Here is a 22,788-nt window from a genome sequence, read left to right as displayed (position 1 = left end):
TGGACTCGTGGGAGAAGTGGAGGGTCGTGTGCCTGGCGATTCTTTCCGTTGAGGACATCGAGGATCTATACATATTCGGAACCATGATAACCGGCTATCTGCTGATTGGATTAGGCATTGCCCTGGTGTATCGTAAAATTCGGGGGTCGGTGACAGCAGTGCAAAACCCCATGATGCTGCCCGACATGATTGATGGAGTGGGCAAAGCTGTCAGCACTCAGACTGTGATTTTGAGCTGCAACATGGAAAACATGGACAGAGCTGTTGGTGCTCAGACTGCGGTCATAAATCGCAATATGGGAATTATCTTGGAGAAGCTTACGGCTTTGCACGGGCGAATCGATCAATTTGAAGACCAGAGTGGACACCAGAGTAAGTCGTGTCTATTGAAATGCGACTACTCGCCTTAACCCAAACAATCATAATCTAATCTGCATTCCGGCCCTCCGCAGCATCAGCCTTGGCCAAGGCCGCTGCTGAAACAACTCCCCCATGAGATCGCTGCAGTGAGATGCCCTGTATTCTTCTCCCTCCCTCCCTTCTTCACGGACACCTGTTGATTGTTGACTCGGCCTGGGACACGACCAGGGACGTCTCCATGGCAACTTGCTGCGTTATCACGATGACATCCTATGAACTGAGGCACTGATTGTGAAGCTAGACGAAGCAACTCTCCGGGCTCATGTACACACACGCATCCATGGACATTTACACACATATACTACACCTCCCTTGATTGATTGATTGAGATCACCTTCTTCGTTGGAGAGAGAGCATTTGTGGATAACAAGGAGATACACTTGTCATAATGCCTTGAATTTAGACCCGACAAATGCAGGACACTGACTCAGATAGTTCTTCCCAACCCAGGTTTATTTCTGGGCACAGAGGTCAGATGCAGAGGGAATCCGGAGCGGAGGAAGCCAGGTAGATGAATTGGATATTGTCCAGTAGAGGTTCAGAGCTGAATTTCAGGGGGGTCCGTGGAGGCCACTGAGAGCAGGGGGAGATGTGCTGGAGAACTAGGGCGGAGCACAGTTCAGGGATCCAGGTGTGAGACAGGATGGTGGCTGAAGCCCGGGATTCTGCACACAGAGAAACGGGTAAGCAAATGGAAGGAAACAGCAAAAAACTTCTAGAAGTAGAAGGATACCAATATCCTTCCACAATACCACATAGGTAAACTGACGATCTGGCGAGGAATGGAGTCCGATCCTTAAATACTGTGAGTGGTGGCTTGATTGCTGATAGAAGGCAGGTGTGCAGATGCTGAGGAGAACTCCGACTCCGCCCAGCTCGAGGCCAACCTCCACTGGGGTCCAGGAAACAAAACAAAAAACACTCCCACAAAAGGGGAGGAAAAAGAGGGAACAAAAGGAAAAAACACAGGGATCCTGACAACACTGACTGTTCTGATGTCTGCACCTGGATTCTACTAGGAGGATAAGTTCTATTTGCTGTGCATAACCAACTTTTAGGTTATAGTTTTCGTTGCTCTGTTGAAAGATTTCTTCTTTAAAGTTATTTTGTATTAATACTCGAGGTTTGAGAGATATTACTAAACGAAAGGCATTATTTCCTCATTCAACTAATTCTATTGATGAAGATAATCATTTTTGGAAATCGCAGTGGGGAGAGGACCTATGGATGTCGCATGGAAATCAACGCTCTGCAGGAACATTAACTCTTAAACACACATTTAATGGAAGGATCATCTTCAGTCAAGCTGACTACATTTTTATGGTTTTCTCTTACAAAAAACATTTTTTTCTACTTGGTAACATTTATGGCTATAACAATGCTAAGGTAAATAAGGCCTTACCTGATATGAAAATGATATTGGGTGGGGGTTTCAACATTACTGTAAATTATAATATTGATAGATGGCTTCATAGACATAAAGAAAACTCCATTATGATTGATTTTATGAATGGGACAGGCCTTATTGATATATGGAGAATCAGCAATCCAAACACAAAAGAATTCACCTGGAAAAACAATTCATGCTCTTTACAGTCAAGAATAGATTTTTGGTTAATATCGGAATCTTTACCATACTCACTCTGTAAAGCTGAAATGATTCCAACACCTCTAACAGACCATAAAGCCATCCTTTTGATTTGAAATATGTCATCAGATAAGGTAAATAGGAGGACTCCTGCTTATTGGAAGCTCAACAGTTCACTCTTACGTAATGAGTCTCTAAATGAAGTTATTAAAAACAAGATAACTGAGTACCTGAACATGGCAGAAAGTGAAGGGACTTATGGAAAATACTGGGAGCTTTTTAAATCTGAGTTAAGAAAACTTTTGATGGAAACAGGTGCAAATATTAGGAAAGATAAGAAAAAAAAGAAAACTGCTTGATGGCTGAATACATTTTATCCTTTACCTTTTATAAACTGTTCTCAGCAGAGCTTGCCTCCTTTTTGCTTAATGTTTCTATTGAAAGTACTAATAATAAAGCACTTCCACCCTCACTATCCCAAGGTTTAATTACGTTAATCCCAAAGCCCCAGAAAGATATCTTAATGCTGGATAATTGGTGTCCCATCTCATTGCTAAACAATGATTATACAATTATTGCAATGTGTTTAGCTAATAAAATAAAGTCCTGAATGACATCATTGATGAATCACAAAACGGCTTCATGTCAGGCAGATATATCAATTATAATATAAGATTCATCCTTGATATATTAGACTATTCAGATTTAGTATTAGATAACAGCTTTATTCTTTTTCTAGATTTTTGTAAAGCCTTTGACTCTATATAACATCAGTTTATGTTTAAAGCTCTTGATTTATTTGGTTTTGGAGATCACTTTAAGAAATCAATATGCACCTTATATGCCTTTGGGAAAAGTTCAATTAAATTACCTCATGGAACTACCAAAAGATTTGGAATGGACAGGGGGATCCGTCTCCACTTACTTATTTTTAATTCCTATGCAAATCTTAGCCAACTATATTAAAAACAGTAGTTTAAAAGGTTTCTCAATAGCATGCAAGGTCATCTCTCTGAGTCAGCTAGCGGATGATAAAACTCTGTTTCTACAACATAGATCTCAAATTGATACTGCTATAAAATTAGATTACATTTTCAGCAGCGTCTGGGCTCAAGCTTAATTTTTCTAAATGTGAGTTGCTTCCTATCAAGGCCTGCAATGACCGAGAAATCTCAGGAATTCCTGTAAAATCTAAAGTTAAATACATTGCTGTTAACATTGTTAATGACCAAGTTATAAGAATGAATGAAAACTTGAATCCACTAATTACTTCACTACAGCAGAGATTTAATTTATGGATTCAAAGATACTTAACTATAACTGGTCAAGTCCTGCTTTCTAAAGCAGAGGGCTTAGCTAGACTTGTTTATGCGAGCTCAGCTCTTGAGGTCTCAAATGATATGTCTACAAAAATAGACAAGACCTTGTTTGATTTTATCTGGAAAAAGAAATCTTGTCTCATTCAAAAATATGTTATGTATAACAAGCTTAGTAATAGTGGATTCAATGTTTTAGATTTTCATACCCTACACTCCACCTTTAAAATTAAATGGATCAAAAGGTACTTATTAATCCAAATTCATTATGGAACTATATCTCAACATATATTTTTGAGGCTTAGGAGGTTTTAATTTCTTATTAAGGTGTAATTACAAGGTAGAAAAACTTCCTGTAAAACTCTCCAACTTTCATAGACAGTTACTCTTAAGCTGGTCCTTGGTATACAAGCATAATTTTTCTCCTCACAAATACTTTATATGGAATAACCAGGATATATGTTTCAAACGTAAATTATTATTTTTAAAGAAATGGGTTGATAATGGCATACTACTTGTTTATCAGTTGTTTAACAAGGAGGGTCAATTGTTTACTTAAAATGAATTCTTATCAGAGTATAAAATTCCTGTGCTCCCTAGAGAATTTGCCATTGTCTTTGATGCTATTCCATCAGGTATTAAAACTTTTCTTCTACAACCAGACTATCACCAATTATTACTCTTCAAACTTCTCAAACAGACTTATACATTGGGAATTCAGATCCTTTTTTGAGTATTAAAACTAATAATAAATGTATAAGGGAACTAATCCAGAGGGATATAATTAGTAAACCTGCTTCTGTATTTGTTTGGAATAACTTGTACTTTGACATAGACTGGGAAAAAGCATTGTTATTACCCAGGAAATGTTTTGTTTCATATAAGGTGCGAGAGGTGTCTCTGAAAAAATTACACAGTTAAATGTTGACCCTCTCTGTTCCTTTTGTCACAATACAGATGAAACATTAAGTCATCTTTTTTGGGATTGTTCCTTTAGTCAAACCTTTTGATGTGACCTCAACATTCTTTTAAACAGAAAATTAAATATTCATTTAAAAGTGACAATTAAATGTATTTTATTTGATCTTTTTGATAAGGGCATGCCTACAAAAAAAAAGTTTATTATCAATCTTCTTTATTAGCAAATTCCATATACATACCAGCACATTTTCAAAACAGAAACCCAAGCTATCTGTGTTCATGTCCTGCTTAAAATCAAATCTGGACACACTAAACACTGCACAAACTCTAAAGCTGTGAAAACTAGAGCCTTATGTAATGACTTTGATTTATGAATTATTGTAATTTTTTCCTGATACCACTACCTCAAGCATTCCTTGTTATTGTTGAAACTTTAACTTGTACAAACCTTTGTGTAAATAAAGTTTTGGAAAAAACGAACTGCGTCACAATAAAAGCCACCCCATTTTTTGGGGATGCCATTAGCAGTAACTTTATTTCAGCTCTGATTTGGCTCTAGGGGAGTGAACAGTAAACAGTGATGTCAAGTTACAAAGAGTAAAGATGGGTTACATGCTGCAAAATGAATCCCTCATTCTTAGTCAATCTCAATGTAGAGGAGGAATGGTGAACTCTGTCAGTGAAACTACATTATAGAGATATAATTATGGACTGTAAGCACATTTATTGGCTATTGCTGAAAAAATGCCGACTATAAACAGTATCAAAAACAGGGTTTGATTTCATGAAAATATTAAAGAATCAAACTAAATCTATGTGCCTAAGGGGAAGCATGTTCACAATGCACCACAAAAGGTTGAGAAACACTATAATAGTTACCCAGATAAGTTGCACTAAACCACATTGATTGAACTGAAACCTGTTATGAAGAGTAAAGAATACATCCACACAGAAGTTGCTTTTTGTTAATTGTACAGCTTTATTATGTGTTTCTTTAGTATGGACTTCTCAGTAATGAGCAGGTTTCCATTCAACAAGGTCTACACTAGACAGGATATATTCAAGACAAGAGAGGAGAGGGTTCAAAGAGTCAGCACAAGAATGGAAGCAGCCAGGGGCTCAGAAAACTGTACTGATGGAATATCTGGGACAAGACGTGTGACATTTACCTCCAAAGCCCAACCATCAGCACTGTCAGAGGGCTCACTCTGAAACAGACCAACAACAATCAGCAGAATGAAGGGTCACGTCATGTGAATGTCTCGTCCTTACATGAGTTTTTTCTTGAAAAACTCCAGCCACCCCTTACTTAACCATCCTCATGGGGAGATTTTTTGTTAAACTCAAAACAATGATAGCTATAATACTATAAAAGTGTGCTAAGAATAATCTGCAGAGGAGAAAATGAAGCAAGTACACAGATATCCTCTAAGGGAAAGGGGGAAGAAGAAGAGGATACAGATTCTGTAGTCATCCATCCCAGTTGGTCGATGCATGTTGTACACGGGCAGAGCCCATTCAACACCCACTAGTCCTCTAGGAGGACGCAGCAGCGTTGGGCTTGTCGTCACGGGTGACAGGGATGTTGCGCTCGCTGCGGCTGGATTCACTCCCCCCAGGGACCTTTGGCCCAATCAGAGTCAGCAAACCATCAACTGACAGGGAGCAGGTGATTGATGATTGGTCTACATTGGAGGGGAGGCGGTAGCGGCGGTGAAACTCACGAGAAATGTAACCATGGTCATCCTGAAAAACAGCAGGGTTAAAGTCATGATTGCGTATTGATTCACAGTTCACTCCAAGAATGAATTTCTGTCATTTGAGTTAGAAACAAAACACCCATCAAACTTGACTTGAAGATAATCTTGCTGATTTTGTTGTAGCTTTCCTTACTCTACGTCTTGTTCCCACTCGCAATACAAAATAAAATGTTCAAGGTAATTTAGTCCATGTGGGTAAAGATCTGACCTTTTCAATACCAAGACATTTTATTGTCATCATTTACACCATTTACATCTTGCGATGTAAATAATTTTGGTGTAACGGTGCAGCTACGCTCAGTTAGACAAACTTCAGTTGTTATAGCTGAGACTACATGTCCTCATTTCAGTTGTATTTATATCAATGTTAGTGAATGAAAATATGAATTCTCTGTCTGCTGTGTAAATTCACCCAATGCCTTATTAAATACACACATCCTTTTGTGTGTGTGAGACTCACCTGTCTTTCTCCATGCTTGCCCTGGATCTCCACATATTCATCATTGATCTTAACACAGAGCTCATCAGGAGAGAAGTGCTTGACATCCAGGAAGACTGCAAACTTATCCCTGTCAGACCTCACCTGAGGGACACACACAAGCACAGAGTCCATTATATCATAATAACGTCAATATAAATTTTCCTTGAACTTTTGAAAATGCTATATCTTCACTTTCGATTATGTCAAGCACATTGGATGTCATGTAGATACAGAGCAACTGAACTCAGGATTGTCACAAAAAAAGATCAAAAGTACAAAGAAACATAATCAGCTTAGGCAAGTACAAAATACAATGCTATAAACAGAAAAAAAATAATTTTAGGGGAGTAACAATGAGCTTTGGCATCCTCTTAACATCAGTAAAAATACTTTCTTGTTTGTCCTGAGAGAAGAACAATCCCTCTGTCTAAACTTCCCTTTGCTTTTTAATGAAGTGAAGTAAAAAAGTTAAAACCTTTTCTCCAATAAATATAGAAGTTTGTCTACATATTTATCCAAAGTGCTAATGCAGTCAGTCATGATGTACTTCCTAACATGAGGTAGCCTGTGTCTGGTCTTTTTTTACCTCCGACATGCCGGAGTTGGAAGAATCCAAAAAGTTGCGGAACAGCGACTGTCTGTAATAGGGGCTGATGGTTGAGGCGGTGTAGGGGAAAAGGTCGTAGTCAAACATGCCCTCTCCAAAAAACTGGTCGAAGAGACGGGCAGGGTAGACAGAGCCCATGGCACGTCTGAACCAGGGGTGCTGGATGGCAATATCCATAGTGACTGGAGACAGTTTAGTCTTTGCACAGCTTGGCTTGGCTCAGGTTAGCAGGTACCTCCTCAGCAGTCCAGCAGGTGGAGAGGAAGGTGAGGTGAGATAGAGAGAACAGACTGATGATGCAAAGCAGTGAGTGAATAATGTTTCCAGAGTGTTTGTCCTCTACTCCACAACTCCCTCCTCTTTATATACCTGAGAGCCAGAAAGAGAGGCTTTAGCCACGATCCCTCTGGAATGGCATTATCTCATGGTGGGTTGGGCCTTGTCAGCAGAATCTGGCCTGAGGATGGGGGGGCACCCATTCGCCGCCAGACGGGTTCAGACCCTGGTGCAACTCAGTGCCATCCACACATCAGACACCAAGGGCTGCCAAAACAAACCCTGCTGGATGAGGAGGAGGGCATGACAGAGACAATAAGGTCAGGAAGCGAACTATGGATACAGAGCGCGTGATACCTGTGTGATAATACATCTAACATACAGACAATCTATTTAGTTAGTCAGTCTGTGACATAATGCTGCTGTATTGTTCTGCTTCTGTGGCTGGACGAAGGGCAGATTTAGAGACAATGCTGTCCAGGGGAGAACAAGGGTCAACAGAGCAACAACAGAGTTGAGGACACATGGTTTGGGGTGCAAATGTAATACTGATATTTAACTAATACAGATTACTCAAATCAAAACAACTGAAGCATCTGAAAAATTGTCATTGATGGTTTTGAATAGAAATGATGATTAAGTGATTTACTTATGGGCTCAATTTAAGGGAGCCAATACAACTGTGTGGAGGGAAGCAGGCACTTTTTTCCCTCTTATATTTATTTCACTAATTTATTTGAACTGTGTTGATGGATCTGGACTTTAACCACACAACAACAGTGACACAGCTCTTGTTAGGGTCTTGAACAACATTTAGGGTACATATTTTATCTGCAATCTAATTATTTCAGCAATTATCCAAATCATGGCCTTAGGGAAGGGTTAGAACCAGTAAACTGAGAGCTTTCCCTTCCCACCTCGTCGCAACTGTTCTATGCAGAGTCCACATTACTATTAAAGTAGCACCAATTCACCTTGGCCTCATATTCCATGTAACCCTCATCTGTGAACAAGACTCTTAACCTGGAGGAGAAATCCACTGTTGGATTCTTGCAGAATACCATGGCCTCAGACTGGTAGCTACTGACTCATCCCTGCTGCCTCACACTCACACTGGAAGCCATCCCAGTGTGCATAAGAGGTTATGATCTGATGAGGCCAACAACACCAGGTCAATCTGGAAAGACACAAGCTGACATGAATTTAAAAGCTTTATGTGACAGTCTTTGGCGTTGACCCTTTTATTAAATGGATACATAGGGATGGAGCCCTGTGAATAGCAACTGATGGTGGAAGTGTGAAGCAGCAATGTGACAAAACTTGAGGCCTCCATCTTGGACATTCTTCTCACTTCTACAGATTTTGTCCATAAATATCACAACAGAATACATTACAAGGCTCTGACAGAGCCAAACATCATACCATGCACTAATATTAAATTCTGCTCATGTGCACCATCCAAAAACAAATAGACAAAAAAACTCTGGCTCTGGTTGCACTGGGCTTAGCCTTGGATCTGGTCAATTCCTAGATCCGCCCCTGTATTGGTGCATATCCAGGTTTCTCAAAACCAGAATCAGGCCACATCCACATTTCTAAAACCAGGATAAGGTGTTTACATTTGCAAAACATAACCAGCAAACACAATTTGCACTAGTATCCTTGTTATGATAGTTTTTTGTAGTATCCTGGTTATGTTTGTGCATGTAAACACCTGATCCTGGTTTCAGAATCCTAGATAAAGCCAAGTTTATATAATGTGCTCTAAGTGGATTTCTTGGACACTGAAACTGTTGAGTTACAGAGAGCTGTCTGGACTCACATGGAAAGAACCTGATTCATTTGGAATCTATCCGGTCACCTGTTGATGTTGTGTAATTTGTGAATGAGTGTGCATGAGGTCTAGCTTCTTGCTTGTGAGAATTTCTTCATTTTTGTGCATTTCTAAGCAGTGCTGTATATTGAGTAATAAGCTTAAAATAAGTAGAATAATAACACTGTTAAAATGTCAGCTTTGTAGGCTATTTTTTGTATGTTGTGCATATAGATAAGAGTAAGCCATGTATTTGATAAATGAATGAATACTTTTTGATGTGAGCCTGCACTTTTAAAACTGTGTGTTCAGCATTGAGTGGTACCTGTATCAGATTACAAGCTTTGTGGTACTTAATATATTTCTATATACTAAGAAAAATGCTTTGGAAGCACATGTAAATCATGTTTTTGATGAGAGAATAAATCTCTTTTGAGAACATACATTTTGTGTTGACTTTATTGGTAAGATGACACATTCTGAACCACTCTAGGGATCAAATGAGCGCTTAGTTCAAGATAATACACCTGTCCCCACACTGACCCTGTGGTTTAAATGGGCACCAACTGCATTTCACCATGGGAAGGAGAGTCTATCCCCTATCTAGGAGTTTGCTCCACAGTCCAACTACATCCAGTTGGTACTGCTCCCCCTCCTTCACAAAATCCAGATTCTTCCCCCACTCCCACTAGAAAGGTGTTGTTCCACATAGCCTCCTGCATCTGCCTGCCCAACGGCTCATGATGTATCTATTTCCTTTGGGCTTATCTCACAGGCCTGGTTCTGGGGAGTCCCGTCAGTCTTCTTTATCCAGCAGCACTAGCTTGCTTCTGAAGCTGCTGTTCCATAAAGGTTCTGGGTTCACCTTGTCTCAAGACCTCGTAAATCACTTCGAATTTCTTAGTTGTTGATAGGTGCTATACGTTTAAGGAAATGCAAACATGTTTAATGTATCATTGGAAGTTAAAGCATACATCTTTGTGGAAAATAAGAATGAGAAATCAGAATAGATGATTTTGAGTGTTTTCATTATTTTGACCACCAACAGTGTAGTTAGTGACCTGCTGATGAATTTTGAACTAATGTAATAGAAGCTTTCTGCAGGACTGATGGAACCTACATGAAATGGATACAGCACCATTGTACAATCTAATACAATTACATGAACAAAAACTATCAATGTGAAGCTTCTGCTATTTTGAGACTGTGTCAAAGAATTGTTGATCCATGTTTATAGTAATGTTAAAGCCATAGTTTGTATTTAAGAGTGAATTATCATGTAAAGATATTGGAGGGGTCACTTCCCATGCATGACTGTTGTTTCACCAGCACTGGCTTCCCGCCGCCTGCATTAGTCTAATCCAGCAGGGCTTTGGCCAGCCAGCACAGGGGCTTAGCAGCTCCATGGCCCCACAGGCCAAGAGCAACTGGGCCCGGCAGCCGGGGCTGGGGCTGTTTTGGGGGCAGTTGGTGGAGGTTGTTGGGGTTCGGGGTCGGCTAGCTGCTGCAGACCGGACGTAGATGCGGTTAGACTGGCCACAGTTCAGCAGAGTCAGCATTCTGTGTTTTTATCAATGACAGAGACAATGCCTGTGTGCTCTGTGTTTCCGCAGTTCTGAAAGGCTGTTTTGGCCGACCTCTGGCAGGATGGAAATGCTCATATTCATTCACTGATTTTTCCTCTCTATTATGAGGTAATTAAGTACATGATGACTGTCACGTAGGTAGGCAACAAATGTCATGCCAAACTTTTCTAGAAAATCTGACCTTAAACTCATCTTAGCAGTATAGTACACAGCATTAGTAGACATAAAAAGCTTTTTCCTATACCATCTATTTACCTATTTCAACACATATGTCAAGGTATTTTCTATTACATATACAAACCATGATGCAATTTATTTATGGCTGCAGATTACACCAAAAGAAAAAAAAGAGATGGGAGACAAATTAAAGTGAAACACAACATAAAGTGTGTTGGTAAGGTACTTCAATACACCTCTCATAAATTTTCAAGTATGTACAACTGTTCTGGAGGGATGAACACCAGTCTTCAAAAAGATCTGCCTTTATTAGTTTTAATTCTGCTGGTGGAGAGTGCTATCGAACACTGCTCCAAGTCTCCCATCGATGTTCAGTGTAATTCAGTGGGCACTCGTAACGTATGGAAGCATCTTTTATCTATTACAAAAAATGAAATATCTTTGTCCTCTGTCTTACATTTTATAGACTTTTCCTCCAAATTAATCTCCAAGTTTGAGTTTGCAAAGATGTACGGGTGGATCAGGCAATTCCAGATATCATTTTTATTCTTTCTTCAGCTTTTCTAGTGATGCAACAAGAACATTCAGAACTGTTCCTTCTTGGTATCCATGTGTTGGGAAAAAAAAAGTGTGATGGAAAATGACCAATTTCAATCCCATCAACAGGGATATATCAGGTTTAGGTATAGTGGCGATCAGATTGTTCTCAGATAATCAGAGAGGCTGAGCTCTGCTGCTCCCTGCTGGACTGATCTTACTTTATGAATACCACAATACAACTAGTATATTTCCATTTGATGGAATGGTACAGTCATAAAAATGATAAATAAAGAGCTGGAGCAAGATGATACAGAATATAAATGATGGGGATTTTTATCTTTAAGCTACTTAGGAGGGAAAAGTGGGAAGATTGTATGTCTTGATCAGGTAAACTGAACTATGTATGACCCCTCTATTTTATCTTGTTTAACTTGTCATTATATCATTGCTTACTATTGTAGATTTTCTTAAATGGTTTCATTTGTACTTTGTCTGGTTAATGCTGACTTCATCCAAGAAGGGGTATATACATTGGCCGAGCACACCTGCTTATTCTTGCTATTATCCAGTCAGCCAATCATGTGGCAGCAGTGCACTGCAGTTGATGTTCACGTCAAACAGCCTGGTTCAAGTATTTCTGAAACAGTTGATCTGTGATTTTCAAACCAACAGTCTCTAGGGTTTGGTAAGATGTGAGCGGTAGTTCTGAGGATGGAAACGTTTGTTGATAAGAGAGATCAGAAGAGAATGGGCAGACTGTTGGTGCTGAGAGAAAACCATCTCAGAATGCAAAACATGTGGAACCTTGAGGCAGGTGGGCTACAACAGCTGAAGATCACAGTAGGTTCCACTCCTGTCATCCAAGAACAGAAATCCGAAGCCATAGTGTGCACCATAAATGGACAGCTGAAGACTGGAAAAATGAAGCCTGATCTGATATATCTCCAATTTTTCTAAGGCATGCAGATGGTAGTCTCAGAATTTGGCATCAACAGCATTAATCCGTGTACACAACCTGCCTTGTGTCAAAATCCAGGCTGGCATTATAATGGTGTGGGGAATTTTTTCTTAGGTACTTTGATACCAGCAAATGATTTGAGTACTGTAGCCTATCCAAGTATGTTGTTGACCACGTGACTCCTTTTAGGGCCACAATTTGCCATCTTCTAATGGCTGCTTCCAGCATAGTAATACACTATGTCAAGAAGCAAAAGCAGTCTTAAACTGGTTTCATGAATATGTGTTCAGTGTACTTCAGTGGCCTTGCCAGTCACCAGATCTGAGTCCAATATAACACCTTTCGGATGTAGAAGTAGAATGGGAGATAGGCAGCATGAATGTGCAGCTGACAAATCTGCAGAAATGATGTGATGTAATCATGTAAACATGGACCAAACTCTCAGAGGAATGTTCAAACATTTGAAGAATTGAAGCTGTTTTGAGAGCAAAGAGAGGCTCCACCCAGTATTATGGTATTCCTCTTAAGTGCTTCATTAGTGTATAATATAGTCAAGGTGACTGATAGTACTAACTCAACTTAATCCATATGGGGGCATAAAAACTAATTTAAGTCAATCCTGAGTTAACTAAAACCCTAGCAAAACTGAACGGTGTCAATGTGGACAGCATTTGCACCTGCAGCTTCAGTTCTGCTTTTGACCTTAGTTTTGCTTAAATGATGATGATTAGTTTTGTACAACTGTGCTATTTTTTTCCTTTCAGTATTTTCTAATATGGACAATATGAATCTGTTAACATATGGACAAGCATGCCTCATCCAGAACGTATTACTAAAGAGCTAACCACTTCCAGGAAACAGATGCTTACATAAAGGGTAGCTCTACTGAATTGATGCTTAACATCCTGCAATTGCATTATACTCTACGGATGGTTGTAAATTGGCACTTATAGAATGTGGTGTTGAATAAAAATGGGACCCCGGTTATGGAAACATAGCTGACACACACACACACACACACACACACACACACACACACACACACACACACACACACACACACACACACACACGCACGACACACACACACACACACACACACACACACACACACACACACACACACACACGCACGCACACACACACACACACACACACACACACACACACACACACACACACAAAAACACACACAGACAAACTAAAAACAACACACAAAAAAACCTATTTAATTAAATTGACAACACCTAATGTCTGCCCTGGTTTGAATGGAGCTATGTTCCAATAGTCACTTACAGGTTGTAAAAATTGGTAATTTGCATGGTTCAATACTGGGTCTACAAACTCGACACTAGTCAACTTTTGCATTGTTTTCACACAAAAAGCATTCAGTGACTACAAATTTCCGTAATACTTGTCTCACTCAAACACAATAGAAAATTGTGTAAAGATAGATCTATATTCAACCAAAAAACAAGACAGTAATAACGCCCACTGCTGCATTTCTATGACTCATTTCTGTAGAATAAACTGTAGTAAATTCTATGGAGCTACACATATGACCATATTTACACAATAGACACATTTCTGACACTATCAACCATTAAACAACATATTAAAATTAAAACAACATATAAACAAAAAAAAAAGATCATCACATCCTGCTTGTTAGTGTTTTTACATCAGTGTGTTCAGATTGACACAAGTGTTGATATCTGCTATAGGGATTTGCTTGTGTTTGTATAATGATCTGCTGTGTCCAGCACAGTGATGGTAGAGTTAACTGAAGAGTTTTGAAGGTGTGAACTATTCAACCACGCAGATAACCAATTGTAAACATTTTTACAATTGGTTACAATATGCCCCTGTATGCCCCACCTCCATCAAACGTGTTGTTCAAACATGTGTGGGAGTAATAGGTCAATGTTTGAGGAAGACAACTAAATCAAATGTACTCTCAGCTCCATTGCATTTTAAATTGCACGTTCTAGAAGAGATACAGTAACAGAAGTTGAAACAGAAGTTGAAACGAGTTTTTATGAGTTAACCAAACTGTTTGACTCTGGTTACTTGCTGAAATCATATTCTGTGATGTTTCTGTTTCTGCACTGTGGTTTAGCCCCACCAACTCAGAGAAGAGCTGTGGGAGGATTCCCTGGTGGTCCTGTATATGCTGAATAGACACTGTTTTTTAGACAGCAGATATGTAGGGTTGTACACCTCAGACTTTATTGTATAAGATTTTGTGAACTATGTAATGCATCAGCTGGTAGAGTGGGTGGAATGTGGTGTTGGTTCACACTTGAATATCTGACTGAGAAATAATAGACTTCAGTGGACAGTAGAGACCAGATCAAGCTGCATGTCAAACCATTTTTCAGGATTGTCTGCTGATTAGTGAACTCTTATGTTCATTTTGTGTAAATATTTGACTAAATCCTGTTATATTTATTAGTTTGGGGAGGTGATGTATGATCCTTTGGCTTATTGACCTTTCCTGTCACATCTGTTTTAAGTCACTTAGTAATCAGGTCATTAATGAGGGCATTAATGTATCTACCTTCTAATAAACTATTAGTTTTGCTGTTCCAAAATTAAATAAACTATAAATAATAATGAAGGGTCACAGGTTTTGTAAACACAAGGGATGTATTTGGTTTGCCTGTCTGTCTCTTGGTCACCGGTTGTAGTGGACGTGTATGTGTACAGGTGTGTATGTAAGTGTGCTTGTGTATTATGAGGGCAGGGTGGCTGTAGCTCAGGAGGTAGAGTGATTGTCCACCAATCGGAAGATCAGCGATTCGATTCCGGGCTCCTCTAGTCCACATGTCGATGTGTCAAGATACTTAACCCCGAATTGCTCCCAGGGCCTGCGCCAACAGTGAATGATAGCTTCCATCTAATGAACAGGTTGGCACCCTGTGTGGTAGCCCCTGTCATCAGTGTATGAATGGGTGAACGTGACATGTAGTGTAAAAGTGCTTTGAGTGGTCAAAAATACTATAAAAGCCCTATAAAAGTACAATCCATTTGCCCTTTAATATCATGTTCTGCACCTGCTTGTCATTCAGTTTGTTTGTAACAGACTGGGTGAATAGGGGGGCCAATCATTTCTGTCGACCACTGTCCCTACATTTTTGTCCTGTTTATAGCATCTATGCACAGCATTTGTGTCGTCAAAGTGATTTTATCATGGGGTCAAATAAACACCCTTAAACGTAGCTACAGAGTTATGCTTCTTGCTTGGACACAGTGCTTCGGACAGGTTCCCCTACACTAATTCTCTCAGAAGCAAGTTTTTCTTGATTTTTGATAGTCTCAGCTGCATTGTCAACAGAAAGTAGGCAATGGATCTCATGTGTGTGGCCTACTAGCTAATGATGCTTCCAGGAATTGTGCAATGATGCATTACTCAGTGCACTTTGGTGGTGAACTGTGGGTAAAAGTTGTGAATGAATCAATGGACGTGTGCTAAGTGTCAGGGCAGGGGAGGTGTGGGGACCAAGTCTCACTGTTTGTGTGCAGTTGGTCAAGAACAGGTTGTTGATTAATGCATTTATTACCACTGCTTCATTCTAAAATGAACCTGAGCAAAAACAGTGGATCACTACACTTTGTGTAGAGTGGCGAAGTTGGTTGTTGATGATCAGCGTATTTGTAGCTGTTTGTGCAAGATTGAATTTTAGGTGTGGAGACAATTGGACTGCTTGCTTTTGATTGTTACAAGGTTAGATGTGAATGATTCACGTGGATTGTGACATATGCTTTCTGAACACACTGCTGCTGGTTGATTTCAATATGAGTGGATCAAAGGCTTGTTCAAGTGTAAATGCTGGAAATGTCAATAGAAATGTCATTCTCACTGAAAAGAGCTTGGCCTGTAAAACTGAGAAGCTTCATAAAGAACGCCAATCCAGAGTGAATTAAATAAAGGCCTTTGAGCCATTTGTGCCAGAGGAGGCTTTCAGCTGAAGTTGTAGGTAAGCAACAGTCAGCTGGTCCAGAATGCAGCTGCATGTGTACTGACAAAAACTATGAAAATAGATCATATTATTCACATTTTGGCTTTGCTGCACTGGCTTCCTGTAAAGTCCAGAATAGAATTAAAAATCTTTCTCCTCACTTCCAAGCTCTTAATGGTCTGGCATTATCATATCTTAAAGAGCTCATAGTACCCCATTACCCCACTAGAAACAGCACGCTCCCTGCATACAGACTTACTTGTGGTTTTTTTGTTTCTGCACTTTAAAGATGGCATCTCAATTTCATTGTGCTTTGTACAATGACAATAAAGACTTTCTATTCTATATTCTAGTACATCCAAAAGTAGAATAGGAGGCAGAGGCTTTAGTAATCAGGCTCCTCTCTTGTGGAAACAATCTACCAGATTCGGTCTGGGGGGCAGACACCCTCTCTATGTTTAAGAGTAGGCTTAAAACGTACAGTTAGGGCTGGCCAGGCTTGCTTGAAAAGTGCCTTGAGCTAACTTTTGTTGTGATTTGGCACTATATAAAATATAACAATTGATTGAAAATGTGCTGGCTGCTATACCTGAAGAGGAGAGGGTAAGGAAGTGAAACATTTAGATTTGAACTGTACTTTCTGTTGAAAGGGTACTGGGCCTGCAGTGGTGTGTTCAATCTGATGCATTTAAGTTCAAGACAACAATTGAAGATCGACCTTTGACTAGTAGTGGCATCCTGTCTATGGTCACTTCAATCTATGACACACTTGAAGAGCTTGTGCCAGTGGTGCTAAAAACCACACTCATCTTGCAACCTAGACCTAGACACTCTGACTCCCAACCACCCTCTGGTCCTCAAAGGTTAGCCATCTTTGCCATCTGTTTTTTTTTTAAAGCAGCACTTGTACTGCTGTCTGCAGTTGGAAACAAGTACAATATATATTTAATTTGTTTTGAAAAAGATGGCTATCAGAAAATCTGCTGCAGCTTGAGGAACATCAAAGTTGAACAGAGTACTAATACTTGGTTATTGTGTACCACTGCTGTTAAGGAGGATAATGATTTTTGCATCGCTGGAATCATTTACTCCCCCCCCCCTTCTGCATCCCTGGCATGAACCACTGAACCAGCCAGTAAAAAGGTACTCAATTAATTTACTTAAGTGAGTTTATATTTTTTACTCCACTAAAATTGCAGATTAAACAGAATCAGAAACAGGTTTATTGCCAAGAAGGTTTGCACGTACATAGAATTTACCTTGTTGTGGTGTGTAACAACCAAAATATAGACGGTAAAAGAAAATACAAAACAATTTAAATAAAACATTTAGATACAAGATTTTAGATACATAATATATAAACCAAGATTAGATAATATAGATTAAATTACCCAGCTGTCATAACTACAATTATACTGTTGAGGTTAACATGTTGCCTCTGTGTTAATGTGTTCTTAATAATCATCATTTTGCACAGGTAAATCTTGAAATGGAATATTTCTCTATTACAGTATTGCCTCTTAAAGGGTCTGAATATTTCTTTCAGCACTGGGGCTAGCATGTTGTGAACATTCTCAACTTACTATCTTATATGCTTATAGGTGACTAGATGCCTTTAACTCGTACTTGATTTAAATTTGTTCTCATATTGTCATCACTTAGTCTGTTTTCATGAGCTCAGGGGGAAAGAGGGTCTTTGCTCCCATTATATAACAATTTTTCACATCTCATGTTTTACTGTTTGATGTTACGTTAAATTGTATTTTACTTGAAGGAGTTTCAGTGTCCTTAGCAACATATGAGTCCACTGGTGTGCAGCTCTGCAGTGCCTATGGAATAGTTCATTAATCTGTCATGCCAGCAGGGTGGCACATTGAATATACTTTTTCTAAGTGCTTTTGTAAGTTATTTTGTAATATAATGAGTTATAATAATACCATTGTATAGGTTTCATATCTAGAAACCTATCTGTTTGCCCACCCAACTAAAATGGGCCTAATGGTAAAGTCCACTCCTTGTGCTGTTTAAAGCGTAGCTCATTTGTTGTCTTGTGACAATCAATTTTGATTTTGTGAGTAAAGAATAATTAGTCAAGTATTTATTAGTATGCAGTTCATCTTTGGCAATAACTTAGTTGCCCTCCACTCAAAAATATTCTTTGCTAGTTAGTACAGTGGCTGTTTGGGCTTTAATGATGTAGGCTATGTGCAGAGTTTTTTTTTCACATTCATGTGCTGAAAGTGGAAAGTTCCTCTGTGCTCACAAAAACTCTGATTTAAGGGTTAGGCCTATAAGCAGGATTGGTGACATCACACATAGTTTTGTGTGGAAGCCAATCCTTGTCCAATAGTATTACATTTAACTTAGACAAGTGTGATGTGACAACCTGAAGCCTCCAGTGCACATTCACTCAGAATGCACTTCACAGGGAAGTAGGAGGCATCTTGTGTCCGGATCAACTTCTTTCTAATAAACTACTTCCACTAAAATATATTTGCATATTCATAGATTATACATTTTTAATGAAGGCGAAGGAATAGTATATGTCTTCTTAATACATATCTGTAGGGGATCTTTGACATTGTGGCAATAAAGCTAGCTGAATTTTAAAGAGAGAGGGAGAGGGAGAGGGCGATGGAGAGAGAGAGAGAGAGAGAGAGAGAGAGAGAGAGAGAGAGAGAGAGAGAGCTAGCTCACAGCTGATTTCCTGCAACATTTAGTCTGACGGCAGAGTGGAACTACAGGAAAAACACTTGCTTCTGATCACTTTTATTTTACTGTCTTTACATTTCATGCCTGCGGTGCATCATCTGTCGGTCATCTCTCAAACTGACTGACCGACTCTGCGGTATTACAGACCGCGATCGGTGGACGCATGATGGGACAAACGAATCTCATCTAAATCTGAACCGAAAAAACAGTCACGTTTATATTGCAGATAACGTTCCTACTATATTGTAACATTATTAACAGTTAAACATAGTCAATACAGAGAGAGACCGCAGGGATGATGAGAGACTCCGCTCCTCAGATTGTAGAACGGCCTGGGCTCGAGGACGTGGCCGAGGAGGAGGACGTTTTCGCCGCCGAGGTGAGCGCCAAGAGCGCGCTGCTGCATTCGAGCTGTCAGGTGGGTGTATGTGGGTGTGTGAGCAGGTTTGTAAAACTGTGCTTCCTTCTTTCTACCTACAAATAGCAAACTCACTATAGTTTAGTAAAATAGGCTACGATAGGTCAGTATGTAGCCTACATCACAGTATGTCTGCTATGCTGTGGTTGTATCCTTTGTAAAGAAGTTGCGCTTAAGCCACAGATTGTTTTGTATGAAACACAAAGGAATGTGTGTTTGGATTTATTTTAGGTACAAAGAGGGAACGCAGAGATGGAGGAGGGCCAGCTGTCAGTGTCCCAGGTAGAAGCGGAGTTTGCTCAGCTGACCTTCAGGAAGCAGGTGTCTTACAGGTAAGAAACACTAAAAACAAGACAACATAGAAAACAGTAGAATGTGTTCCACTTTCTGCTAACCTGGTTTTCCTGAATGTTACACTGCTGCCTGTTGCTGGCTGTGTTGCATCATAGTTTATGTTCTGTATGTGCTTGTATGGTTGTAAGGTATTTAGACAGTTGAAAGTTTAAAGGACAGGTTCACAACTTTCCAAGTGTGTCTTAAAACAACAGTCAGGTGCCCATATGAACACAGGAAGAAGTTTTCTGTAAACATTCCTCCTGGCCATACTGGCTATTAAAAGATCTCCTTCAAATGTAACTTTAATGGAAGCGATGGAGGACAAAATACACAGTGTGTCCACACAGTCATTTAAAAGTAGATGTAATAATAATAATAATAATAATAATAATATATTTTATTTATAAAGCACTTTACATTTGCAAAGCAAAACTCAAAGTGCTATGACCGCAATGACAATTTTAAAATTCCTATCTTTGTTGTGTATCTATCCAAACTCCACAATGAACCAGAACTAGGTGACTCTATTTGTTACTAGTTTTCTTGCAATCACATATGTTTATGTAACAAAATAAACTAAGATTAAAGGTCCACTTAATTATTATCAGAGCTTTCAACTGCATCTCAGGGTCTCAGGGCCCTGAAACTGCATTTCAGGGCTCCTGAATGGAGCAGGCCCAGGAGGTGGCTACCTCTGTGTCTGTTCAAGGATGGTCTCTGGTGTGAGTGGTCTAATGTGAGTGTTTGCCTTGTTCGCCTTCACTGGTTGTGTACTGACTTCCAGTCAATGACCTTTGACCCCTTCTCAGTGCATGCTGTTAGTGGGTTTGTGTTCAGTCTCTTGTCCAGGTCCTCGCCTCAAGACTGAAAACCCATCTTTGTTCCAAAACATCTTTAAACAGGGTTATAATCTGCCCAATGTATGACACTCGTATCATAAAACTTAAGTTCCATACTGAAATAGGTCCTGTGATTTCACTTGAGACAGCCCCATTTGCTGATGAAGGCCATGAGATGCAGTTGATTGCTCAGAAAAATCCAGTAAATAAATTGAGATCATTTTGTCACACATGGCATAAATGTTGACCAGGACACAATTGTTTTTTTAAATCCTTGTATCGTTTTAAAAATATATTTTTGGCTATTTTATGTCTTTATTCGGCAGCAACAGTTGAGAGATGACTGGAAACAAGGAGAGAGTGCAAGAGAAAGGGACAGATGCAGTCTAGCCGTAGTAACTATGACCCAGAGTAATGATGCAGTTAAGATGACGTCTGTATAAACTGAAAGATTTTCTCCTGGCAACTTGGGTGGATGATATAATACCAATGTGGGCTCTGCCACAAGAGGCCACTTCACTTTTTGTTTCCTGATTCCAGCGGTGACTGTCACATGTGCGAGTTTGAACATCTTTTTTTTCTTTCTCTCTCGGCACAGACGCCTTTATTTAACAGTAGACAGACAGGAAACAGGAGAGAAAGAGGGTGATATGCAGCAAAGGACCTCCGGCCGGGATTCGAACCAGGGTCGGCTGCGTATGTGACCATAGACAGGAGGCGCTCTAACCACTCCCCCACTTGAACATCTTTTTACTTGAAAAACGAAATCACGACCATCCCCTAACTTTAATTGGTAGTTATTATTGTTACTAGATGACAAGAGAGTTCCTAAAGTCTGAAGGTTTTTATTCAGTGATTCCACTTAGTTAGTTTTCCTTCTCTTGTGTTCAGGGTGTGCTAATCAGTCAGGTCATATGGTATAGTCCTGAGTGTTACCATGCCTAACCATCATATGAGCTGTTGCTGGGTCACTGTAAATAAATCCTCTGAAAGGATTCAGGAGACTGTCACTAAGGGTATCCCCTTCATCCTCAGGTAGGTAATGAAAAACAGTGGGGGAGTTTCCAAATTGCCTTAGAAACTGAAATGGAATCTTTTCATGGTAAAGTAGTAGTAGCAATTTATTTACAGCAGTTACTGTGATGTGAACTGTGAAATCAGTTTGTCATGCAGGCAGTTGAAGAATATAACCTAAAAGAGATTATTTTACCAACTGTTTCTGCTTTAGTTTTTTTTACATTACATCCCTCTGTAGTGTCAGCATTAATGTAAGTGCAGTTGTTTCCCTGTGAATAAAATATTGGCCATTTGTGTTGCCTTAGAAACTGTCGGTGTGTGATAGTCTCTAATCTAATTGGAGTCCCTCCTCCTCCATAAACAAGCCTTTCCTGTAACAGCTGCCCTCTTACTGCTCCAGGCAAACATACAAAATGAAGTTTGACCTTTGGTACCGGGATATTTTCCATTATTTCTTTTATTCATACAAAGATAACTTCTGTTGCCCTCTTGGTGAGAGTTGTGTTTTGTTACTCGTAACACACACACACACACACACACACACACACACACACACACACACACACACACACACACACACACACACACACACACACACACACACACACACACACACACACACACACACACACACACACACACACACACACACACACACACACAGAAGCATATGAAGCTGGAATTATGGTTCCCAGAAGATACAAAAAAAAAACCATCACTGCAAACCTACGCAGAAGGCTGTGTTATGGGTAACTGTATAGGTTGCAGAGGCTTTCAGAGGGGTAAGCGTGCACACTATGCAAGCTGATTACTGTATTCATTTGCTGTCCTGAGGTGTGTCCAAAAAAAGAGCTGTTTATGTTTGCCTTTGTGCAGCCCAGAGAACTGTAATTTCACATAAAAGGAGACTTTGTGTGGTTTTCTGTTATTTATATCATGTTATGATGTCAGATGTTAAACATGGTCAAGGTTCTAAAACTTGAGGTTAATGTATGTAGTAATGTGTGTGCTCCTTGAAAGTCAAAAGTCAGGGCTTCAACCGTTCAACCTGCTCTGAATAC

The 22,788-nt window shown here is 39.6% G+C and overlaps 1 protein-coding gene across 1 annotated transcript; it reads right to left on the bottom strand.

The window, feature by feature from the left end:
• Positions 1-5,781: 5,781 nt before the first annotated feature.
• On the bottom strand, positions 5,782-7,270 carry cryaa (crystallin, alpha A). The gene is made up of 3 exons (XM_062414686.1): positions 7,073-7,270; positions 6,466-6,588; positions 5,782-5,991 (listed from the first exon to the last, which is right to left on the bottom strand). The coding sequence occupies exons 1-3, from the start codon at positions 7,268-7,270 to the stop codon at positions 5,782-5,784; spliced, it is 531 nt and encodes a 176-aa protein (XP_062270670.1).
• Between the last annotated feature and the right edge of the window lie 15,518 nt (positions 7,271-22,788).

This window comes from Scomber scombrus, chromosome 24 (genome assembly GCF_963691925.1).
Source record: "Scomber scombrus chromosome 24, fScoSco1.1, whole genome shotgun sequence".
In the NCBI taxonomy this organism is placed as follows: domain Eukaryota; kingdom Metazoa; phylum Chordata; class Actinopteri; order Scombriformes; family Scombridae; genus Scomber; species Scomber scombrus.
Note: the sequence above shows the minus strand (reverse complement) of the source record. Positions and strands in the feature narration are given on the sequence as shown.